Source organism: Oryzias melastigma, linkage group LG7 (genome assembly GCF_002922805.2).
Source record: "Oryzias melastigma strain HK-1 linkage group LG7, ASM292280v2, whole genome shotgun sequence".
Classification (NCBI taxonomy): Eukaryota; Metazoa; Chordata; class Actinopteri; order Beloniformes; family Adrianichthyidae; genus Oryzias; species Oryzias melastigma.
This window is the reverse complement of record NC_050518.1, coordinates 4,301,939-4,312,572: the sequence shown is the minus strand read 5'-3', so window position 1 is coordinate 4,312,572 and position 10,634 is coordinate 4,301,939. Positions and strand designations below refer to the sequence as shown.

Genomic DNA, 10,634 nt, shown 5'->3' with positions numbered 1-10,634 from the left:
TGTAGCCTGCGTCAAACAGCTGCTGGCTCCTGCTTGTCCTGAGGGCAACAGGGTTCTCATACACACACATTTACATGCACATACACACACGCGCGCGCGCGCCACCAAATCATAGCCTGTTAAGTTGTTTCGACAATCGAGCCTTGGACCTATTCTCGCCCCCCCAAGTGTATTAATGAAGTTAAAAATAACCTCTGCAACTCGAGGAGCGCGTCTTGGCACAGCAGTCCACGAGCTGCTGCGTCACTGCAACCGTCCACTAAATCTGCAAATATAATAAATGATGTTAATAATTAAAACATTCATAACAAAATTAAATGATCAGGACAGAATACAGACAATCCAAATAACTGGATTTCCCCTGCGTGACGATGCAGCAGCGCGACCTTGACCCCGGCACCATACCTCCCCGCGTCCACCGCTGTGCTGGCGAGCCCCGAGCAGCCGCTGTTTAAAGGGGTAAAAATCCAAGAAGACGCTGGCTGGAGCTGAATGGGGCGGGTTGGGGGGGAGAGGAGGTGCGGGTGAGAAGGGGGACCAAAGTGAGGGGATGGCATGCGGGGGGAGAGGTGGGATGAAGAGAGAGCAGGAGAAGGAGGAGGAGGAGGAGGAAGAGGAGGAGGAGGGGAAGAGATAAGTGATCTAAAGGGGAGACGATAGGACAAAAAAAAGTGATGATGATGAATACATTGGAAAGTTTTTTGGCCCCGGCGAGGGTGTCAGATTGAATGGCCTGTGCGCATGTGCGAAGGTGTCCAAACTGACAATGCTGGTGAGATGAAGATAGTGTTGTTGCTGCTTCTGGGCTCACGGAGGACGACGAGAGGAATCTACAAGCCGACAAGATGAGATCCAAGGCGAGGGCGAGAAAACTGGCCAAAAGTAGGTCTTCTCTTCCCGCTTCTTACCGCGTTCGGCTGCCGGCTCCAAACTCCCGGCTTTCTTGATGTCCACTGTGTCCTTGTCACTTAGCCCGAGGAGAGGGAGAAGCGACTCTTTGTCCACAGAAAACTTTTCTGCTCAAGTGTCCCGCTCGGGCTGCTGCGGCTGCTCCGGCCGCTCCGGCTCGCTTCCTTGCGCGCGCGCTGCGCTCGCTCTGCGCTCCTTCCAGCGCCTCAAAGTTTCTCGTGTGATGAAAACGCCGCTGGTGCTTTACTTGCTCTCTCCTTTCAAAAAAAGCAGAGATAAACAGCGGCGTCCAAATCTCAGCTCGATCTTGTTTGTTTCGTTTCAGTCGTCGGCTGAACCAGAGGCGCAAATTCGCGTCCAGAAAGTTGTCGAAGGGAAAACCAACTTTACATTTTTTTTTTACTTTTTCTTTTTTTTCTCTATAGAGTTCTTTCGGGTCTTGTGAAATAATATTCCAGGCTTTTGGAATAGTGGGCGCTGTGGCACTGCTGTGAGCTGCTGCCCTACTGGCCGCACTCTTTCTCTCCACGCAGGCTGCAGACGGACACACCGAGATGTGAATTTGGAAAGAACGCAACGTTTCAATTTCCAATTTTGAAGTTGGTTGAGCTGAAGTGGCCGGAGCTCGTGCGTTTTGACGCAGGGGCCTGCGGACTGCTGCGGCTGCGTCCTCCTCCAGGGAATGCCAATCAATAACGTGTCTCGAAAGCGCCCATGTTGCTGCTGCGTCTAGGTGGACTGCTGCTGCTGCTGCTGCTGCTGGCGTCACTCGGAAAATTCATGTGTTAACTTCTGCGAACACGTTTGTTGTTTGACATTTGTTTATTGTTGGTGCATTGATTTAGGATCCGAGCTTGTTTGTGTTCTTGCATTTGTTTGAAAGGCCTCTAATGTGGATCAGGCTGCTCGTTTATGCTGAACAACATAACGACCTGTTAGGGCCTGTTGATATTTTTCTTTAATGTGACAATTTACGCAACTTTTTCCTTAATTTTAGACCCTTTTTCTACCAATAATATAATTTATAAAACAAACGTTTATAAATATGTTTACCGTAAAAATGCTGATGACGTTTCTAGTTGTCTAAACCTTCATTTGTTGTTGCTTGTTGCGCAGAATTGAATATTTCAGAAGCGAGACGCTTTGTTGACGCAAACTAAAGAGCAAATTGTTGGATTTGCAGGAAGAATTTTTAAAAACAAAACTACTATTTTGAGCTAAAATCAGAAAAAAATGACTAAACAAATATAATAAATGCTCTTTTTAAATATATTCCATAAAACAACTCCCTTTAAGTTATTATTTTCACCGACATTTAAAATATTTTTAGAGTAATTAACTAATTAAAATATTGTAAATTATTTTTATGTTATTAATATAACTGTATGATTTCTCTCTGCGTATTTTCTAATGAATGACCAGGGGTCAAGCTGCCATGCAGACAAAGAGAGGGGGGGAAAGTGCGTAAAAAGCAGAAGTCTGCTAATTGAGCTGCTTTGTGAAACACATGGAGGATCTCGCTCGCTCCAAGTAATTGCACTTGGTCTTGATCTCCAAACAGCCTCGATAGGCTGTTGATCCTGGCGCTAATGAACACAAATACCTGGCTTTGCAGCAATGGCGTCGCAGCACCGGAAACCTCCGCCGACAGAACCCACAGGCCTCAGAGCTGCTCTGCTGCAGGGCAGCCACGAAACGTGGAGCCCATGCACAACCGGCAGAGAAAACGTCCTGGTCCAGGCAGTGCAGTCACGCAGACCCACAACGTTTGACAATGACGCGTGGGAGTGTAATTTTCTTTTTTTTTTTTCTCTCCCTCCATGCGATGACTGTAAAACGCTCGGCCCTGCAACAGGCCCTCAGCAAAAGTTCAGCAGCTGAAATATCATTTTATTTTCAGCTCTGGCTTGTGCTTTCCTCTCCCATTAGACTGCGCAGTCTGCATGAACTGAGGCCACCACTGCAAACGCACGAATCCCCCATTTTTTTGCCGAGGAACTAACGAGCTTTGATACAAACTGTAGAGTTTTGTGTAATCATAAGGTAGGATCGAGTTCTTGCACATTTTTTTTATTCTAAATTTTTCTAAACTCGAAAAAGCACAAGTTTGAGTCCATTTTACGCACCGTTTTTTTATGTAAACCTTCCAAAAAATATATATTTTGCCTAAGAAAATAAAATCCACAGACTGAACCACTTACACTAATAATAAAATAAATAAATAGATTTATTGGTTTGACCTTGCCTCAGGCCACCTTAAACTAAATAAATTGATAGTTTTGCTGTCAATTATAGTTATTACAGTAATTTTATTTTTTTTATCTACACTTTCGTTTCCTTGCGAGTGTCTCTGCCTGCATGTGTGCACCTCTGCGGCCTGACAGCGTGACCACCCCTCTACCTTTATCATAAAAAATGTATTTTTTCGTGGCATTTTTCTACACCCATTTGCAGCGTTGCACCAATAAATGCTCCCGATTGAGTGCCTGCATGTGCGCGTTCCTTTCCCCTGCTATTTTTTAGTGCACGTGTGGATAAAAAGCTGCACTCAAACGCGCTCACTCGCGTGCTCATGCAATGACCTCCTCACAGAAATCCACAGAAAACATTCATCAACCCAAAGCGTGACACTATTACTTTTTTTGAATGGGAAAAAAAATCCAAGCTATACTGATCCAAACACATCTCATTTATAATATTTAGCATGTCTTCCAATGAACATGAATACAAGAAAAAAAGCATACCAATGCACACATTAATTTAATTTCTATGTCTTCTTTGACATGTTTTGTGCAGAAAAAATATTAGTGTTATGCAGCTTCGGGGCACAATCTTCCTCATAAACTTAACAGTTTTAGATGTTTTGACGGCCCTCTTAAAACCAAAAACACTTTCAAACCAACATTGACATTATGTTTCTCTTGTGCCCAAACGTCCAGGGTCCCAGTGCTGCGCCGCCATGCAGCTGCTGTGCATGTCACTCTGTTCTGTTGCACATTTACAGACAGACCAGACCTTTAAACCATAATGTAAATGTCATGGATGTGGATTCGGACTTTTATTTTGAAGTCTGTTTCAGCAACCTTCTTTTAATGTTAGATTGTATTCAAAACTTATTATTTAACATTTTTAATGGATTAAAAAACAAACACAACTGACTTTTGCATGGCTGCTTATGCTGCACTTTGATTAGGGCATCAGGAGTTTACACGTCTGAAACAACAAACCCTTTGAGATGTGCCTACCTCTCTTTTTTCATTTATGGAAATTATTTCTATCATCACATTGTAAGGGCTACTCATTCTGAATGAATTATAAGACCTATTTTTGAAGCAGAAAAACGACTTTAACGGTTGGAGAAACTGAAGTCTTTAAACTTTTGTCTTTTTTTTTGTTTCTTGCACATTTTAGAAGTGCAAAACTAATTTGTCAAACCTTAGAGGCTTGTCAGGCATCAGATATTCACCCTGATGCTGCTTTGACCATTTTCATATTGAAATATGTGGTCTTGTTTTATGAATATGTTTATTGCACACCTTGTCTCAAAATGCTTTGGATCTGAAAAAAATCAACTTTCTGATCAGCCAAGAGTTACATATTTAGTCTGACATAATAAAAAAGAAGTTCTTCTTGGTGATAACAGTTAATCACAGAGGTTGTTGTTACTGTTAAAAAAATGTTTTAGTTATGGTTTTATGATAGATTTCTAATCAGTGCATTCATTGTCACTTATGAATTTGCATCTATGATTACAGTAAAATGTTTAACATTTTTATGACTTTCCCCAATAAGGAAAGGGAAGAGGGGCGGGAATTGTTATAATTTTGACTTTGAAGTTGATAAGTGTTGTCTTGAAATAAATATATGTCGTCTTCCGTTCAGGAAAAGAACAGAAAAATCCAGTTATTGAGCTGTCTAGGCAGATGCGCAGGCCCTTAAAATAATACAATGAAAGACATTTAGGTTTTATTGTAAAGAACATTTTTTATTCACTTTTCTGTCTCTTCTTTTCCCGCCAAACCTGAGCAGAGTAAAATGTTTAAAGGATACATTTTATGATTTGGTTACATCTGGTATCATGTTGATATTTTGACTCTTTAGAAAAGACAGAAATCTGTAAATCTAGTCTGTTAATTTGCAATAAAACCAATAATAAAGTGTAACCCTATGAGAACTTCTCCTTTAGCGTTTTGCTTCATCCTGTAGGTGCAAATACTCACTACCACTGTGCCATGTTACCAACAACACCAACACCTGTCACTGTTGTAAACCATTTAATAGATTTCACTGATTCAGTGAACACACATGTTGTATTAGTCTTGATTTGATAAATTAAATCCACGATTTGTTTAGTTGTATTTCATTGGGGGTATGAGAGGCGTAAATAAAAACTATTTTTTGGGCCCGCAGCATAAGCAGAAATGAGTCCAGTTGTAGGTTTGGTGGGATTATGGAGTCAAACTGACCCGTCAGTGTTGATTGACTCTCGCTCAAGGCTCGAAAGCACTCGACTGGTTTCTCCCAGCTCCTCATTTTGCGGTGAAATGCACACTAACCGAAACACACACCTACACACTCACACAAAAGTAAGACAGATGGACCCTACGTGGACACACATTTGAACACACCTCAGTGGTGACAGATTTTTTGTGCATTGGTATGAATTAACCCCAATCAATCACAGACTCCAAAGGTTGAGTGTAAATGTCATCCAAACAGCAGGAGCTGGCACTGCTGGCTGGCTAAATGTGTGTGAGAGTGTGTGAATTGGTGTGTGCAGCCTTTTGTACAGTTGTCGGAGGTCCTGTCGCCGTTACGAGCTTTGACCTTGGCCAAGTCTGGCACAAGCGATGGGTGGGCACCTGGACACACGCAGGCACTCTCACACCGACACACAAACGCTTCACCCCCACGTTTCCTGCCGGGTCTCATGCTGGCTTTGTCAAATTTTGAGTTGACATACAAATACCATCGCATTAAGCTCTTGCACATGGCTCCAAATCCCATTCATTCCACTGATACACTGACCTCACATTATCCAGTTGGCAAAAATGGCTCTTTCCTGCTTTGCACTGTGACCTCATCTGCCATGTTTGAAAAACAAGCCCCCAATCACTTGTTGGTGCAGACTTTGACATGGCTGGGAGACTTCCAGATATATATCGCTGATGTTTTTCTTTTGTGGCAGCCCCCTGGTTTTTGTCTCTCTTGTTCTTATAGTCTGTGGGGATTTGACAAAAATAGACGCAAACTAAACAAAATGAAAAAGAAAAAAAAAAACAGCGTGAGATGTTTTGAGAGGAATGTAGCTTAAAGAAGTGATTTATTAATGGCTAAATTCACCCCCAAACTGGGTCATGTCTGAACGTTTACATGCTATTCTTTTGTGGTAAAAACATGAAGAATAGTTCCAGAGGACATACCTCATGTTTACCTCTGAGGATGCTGATTAACTGTAAATTATCTCTATGTGTGACTGCTGTGATTGTGCACCTCCTGCTGTTAAGCAGCCTGTTTTGTTTGCAAAACAAGGTGGCAAATGTGCCCGGGCTCTAATTAGAATGTTTTAGCAGCACTCATGACCCTCACCCTCCAACCCCCCCACAACCCAACAATGCGATATCCCAGGCAATGCTCAACATTGTGACTAGTCTTATCTGGGTCTAATCCTGATTTATTTGGTATTAACCCCCATCCCACCCCACTTTCCTACTCTTATACAGCTAATACGCTTTCTGTTGGTCGAGTCCTGAGCTTGTTGTCCTTGTTGTTGCTTCTCGGCTTACTGTGTGTTCTTACTCACGTGTACCGAGCCATAACAAGCAAAAAATGAAGCAGAAATCAATATTTTGCATCAACCCCCCTTTATGAGACAAAAAACTCAGTATGGAACTGGGAAATAAGAATTATTAATCTTATTTTAGATGGAATTAGATGGAATTCATTTATTTTTGGTGTCAAAAACGGGAGAGATATTTGAATTGACTTTGTTATTTTTTTTATCCCTATTGTTTTAATCTGCAATAATAATAACATATAAGCAATATGGATGATTTAGACACCAGGAAAGCACTTTAAGTACCTACATGTTCTCTATCACCCTCCATACATGGAACTAGTCTGCATTGTGTTGTTGAAAAGTGAAGGGAAAAGATGTGATCCTTTAAGTTAAGTATGTTGTTCCACACTTTTTTATTGTGTTAAGAAGTAATAATTATCATATAAGTCTCTGACGAAGATGAGCCATAATCCAGACTTTGCTTTTACGAATGTGCTTGATGTCTCGTTTTTTTAAAATTTCACTTCATGTGATACTCACAGGAAAAATACTTATTCTATTAGGCTTTTTGCATGAAGGTGGTCCATCCCACTTCTTTCAACAGCCTCTGGACAAACTTAACATAAAGCTTCTTCATGCATATTAAAGCTTTACAAAACATTCCTTAATGTTACTCCGTGATGGTGTTTAACAGATTTCCCAAAGGAGTTCACTTCCTGTGTGACCTACTTGGTTACTGATAGATAATAGTTTGGATTCATTTCTGTTGGAGAGGTCAAAGGTTACAGACAGGGAACAGATGAGGATTGTACACTTGTTCTTTATAAAATGAAATTCCTCCAGATTCTTTGAATTGCACAAAAACATAGTGGAGCAGAAAACTATTCAAACATTAATGCAAGAGAAATTTCTTCAGACCACCATTCTTAAAAAAAGTAAAAGAAAACAGTTGTGTTTGTCTCATTTTAAATGTTTGCCTTTAATCCCTTTCCTACTTTTTCTATACTCGAAAATATACACTTGAATGATGAAAACAAAGAGAAAGATATGCATATAATTTTTATCAATTTAAAAAACACAGGCATGGGAATAAAAAAAAAAAACATTTCTTTAATTCAAATTTCTACACCATTATGATGTATTCTCCAGCTGCTTTCCCTTTAGCATGACTTGTGATAACATTTCCCATATTTTGAGTACTACAGTGCGTACTGGATTATAAGGCCCCCAGCATTAAGCAACACAAAAGAATCAGAAATAAGTTTGTCAGTCAGTCAGACTTTATCAGCTTCATTTACAGTAACTCTAGAACTTGTTTGTGACACATTAGACATCTGCGTTAGTGCATTCACAGCAGGCTACCTGTAACTCCCAAACTATGTTTGTGACACGTAAAAAAAACAGACTGACGTCACTAAAACAACTATGACTGTAACTATGCTAACTCCCAACCTTGTTAGTAACACGCAAGAAAAGGGCAGTCTGACGACAACACACATTAGCCATGTTAGAAGTGTTAGTGTGTTCACAATAGTAACTCCTAACCTTGTTTGCAACACGTAAAAATTCTGACTGATATTGTTCAAACAAACTTTACTGTGACTACACTAAATCCCAACCTTGTTGGTAACTCGCAAAAAAAGACAGTCAAACAATGCTGCACGTTAGCCGTGTTAGCTTACTTACATTACGGTGGAGCGCAGTGAACCTCTCAAAATGGCTTCAACATTAGTAAACACAACCTGGATTAATCCATGCATAATCATTCTGGATTATAAGGTTTACCATAGTTTTTTGAAAAAAATAAGTGCATTTTATAGTGCTAAATTTTTTTTTCGATTTTTTTAATGTTTAAAATTTTAACAGTGGAATTAATAATTATTGCCTTCACCTTGTGTTTGATATCTTTGTACATTGTGTTAGTTGACAAACAAAAAAACACAATTATAGTATGTTTAACAGGGAAGTCCCAAAGATGTGGTGAAGTGCAAATCATGCTAAAAAAACATTTCGAAGATTACTATACATTTAAAAAAGCACAGCAAATAATAATAAAAAACACAACATTACTCTTAAAATTCTGGTTTCCATAAAAAAGAAAAATAAAGTTTTAGAAAATAAAAGTAATTTCCAGAAATCAAAACGAAATGTTAAAAATGAAACATTGCTGATTGGATGACGACCATTGTCCATCATTTCAACCATATGGTGTGAAGCAATTATGGATATGCTCCGTATTTACCATACAACCTGTAAAAGCATGGAGAAATTGAAGATGTATTTGAAAAAACTCAAACAACAAAACTCAAATGTCTTCATCCAATCAGTGATGTCCCATAGGACCTACTTTTTCTGGTTTCTTTTTTTTTTTTTTTGGTAATTATGTTTTGTTTTTTGGGCATGTTTTTATTTTCCAAATATATATTTATATATGTATATATTTTTATTGGGCTTACTTTTCTAATCTCCGTTGTAATCTTTAAAATGTTAGTGCATAGGGTGATTTGCTGATGTATTTAGCACTTCAGGGCCACCGTATAAAGACGTGTTTGCAACAGGTAACTACTGGAATCCTTTTTTGCTCAAACAAGAACAAAATCAAATCAGTGATGGTCAGACACATTTTATGATATAAAAGTGTCAGGGAGCAGTTTTTATTTTTACTACATAATGGTGGCTAATTTCAGCTCATCTCTGCGCTTCTAGAGAGACACAGACACATAGCCACACATGCCCACCTCCACAGGCTTTTCCTGGTCCCACTGCGACACTGCTGATGATGGCTCATCCTGTTCGGATATGATAAGCAGGAAAACCGCTCTGTCCCCTGGGCTGTTTGCTTGTCTTCTCAAACAGCCAGCGGTGTGGAGAGGCAGCATGGCTCTAAACTCCCACTGCTGCGTCTCCTTTCATCAGGCCGCCGGTTCAAAGGATTTGGCTTCATCTTCAGTTCTATCTCCCCCTCTCCTCAGCCCCTCCGCCTTCTCCACCCTCACTGTCTTTCTCCCTGTGTATCGTCATTACCACAAAGATGGGCAAACGGTGTCTCATTAAAGTGGATTAGAGACATCTCCTCGTCTCACAGGGAGCGGGACATTTCTCTTCAGAACCCCCCCTGCTCACCACACAACCAACAAGCCTTTTCTCTCAGAGATCAGGTTCTTTGATTTGGCAAGATAAAGACCTCTTTCATGTCGGTTGGGACGGTTAGCGATTACACTGTCAGACCCATCGAATTGCTGCGTTTGACAAATTTGCCGAGCAGGGTGGGACGACTGTGGGGATTGTATGGGAAGAGAAGCATACAAGGAGATTCACAGTAATTGAGCTGTCATTATCCAGTGACCCTGCCAGGCAGTGGTGCAGAGGGCTCATCAGTACTCTATTTGCTTAATACTGGGCTAACTTTCTGTGTGAGCATGATCAATAATACCAGGAGAGAGGGAAGCGGGGAAGCAGCCCCCCAATGAATGCAAATGCTCATTCAACCGCCTCTCAAGCAGAGCTGTCGGTTAAAGTTGGAACGCTACGAGTTCCTCCTCTGTCTCCGCACTTCTCCAGTGAAACGCAATTAGGCCCATATCACCAGCGGCCATTTATTTTCATACAAAATGAAAACTGTTGGGATGTTGATCACTGCATTCTCCAGAGACCAAGAGCCTCTATTGGTTTGGTTTTATTTCATTAGGCAGAGTGTTGTGCACGGGATAAATATATCAAGAAAACACAGTCCCCCCCCCCCCCTCCACTTACCTCAGCCACTCTGTATTCTAAGCAAATGTTGGACTTGCTTTGGTGGGGATGGAAGAAACAAATGCTTCTGAAACTCATTTAGAAACTTCTTTGTCGCTTGTTTATTTTTTTTATTTTCAGAATTCATCTGCAGCTTGATGCCAAATTTAAGAATTTTGAGACATCTGCTGTTGGCAGGATCAGGAGATTTTTT

At 40.6% G+C, this 10,634-nt stretch overlaps 1 protein-coding gene across 8 annotated transcripts in view; it reads left to right on the top strand.

Moving 5' to 3' along the window:
• The first annotated feature begins 627 nt into the window (after positions 1–627).
• The window catches only part of prdm16 (PR domain containing 16), a 181,756-nt gene continuing 171,749 nt past the window's right edge, over positions 628–10,634 (top strand). For 3 of the 8 annotated variants that reach the window (XM_024293220.2, XM_024293214.2, XM_024293211.2), the window contains exon 1: positions 630–882. In XM_024293220.2, coding sequence (XP_024148988.1) covers positions 846–882 — 37 coding nt within the window. In that variant the 5' untranslated portion in view covers positions 630–845. Of the gene's footprint in view, positions 883–10,634 lie in introns of all 8 variants that reach the window. The other 5 variants (XM_024293217.2, XM_024293216.2, XM_024293213.2 and 2 more) reach the window with 4 other exon arrangements.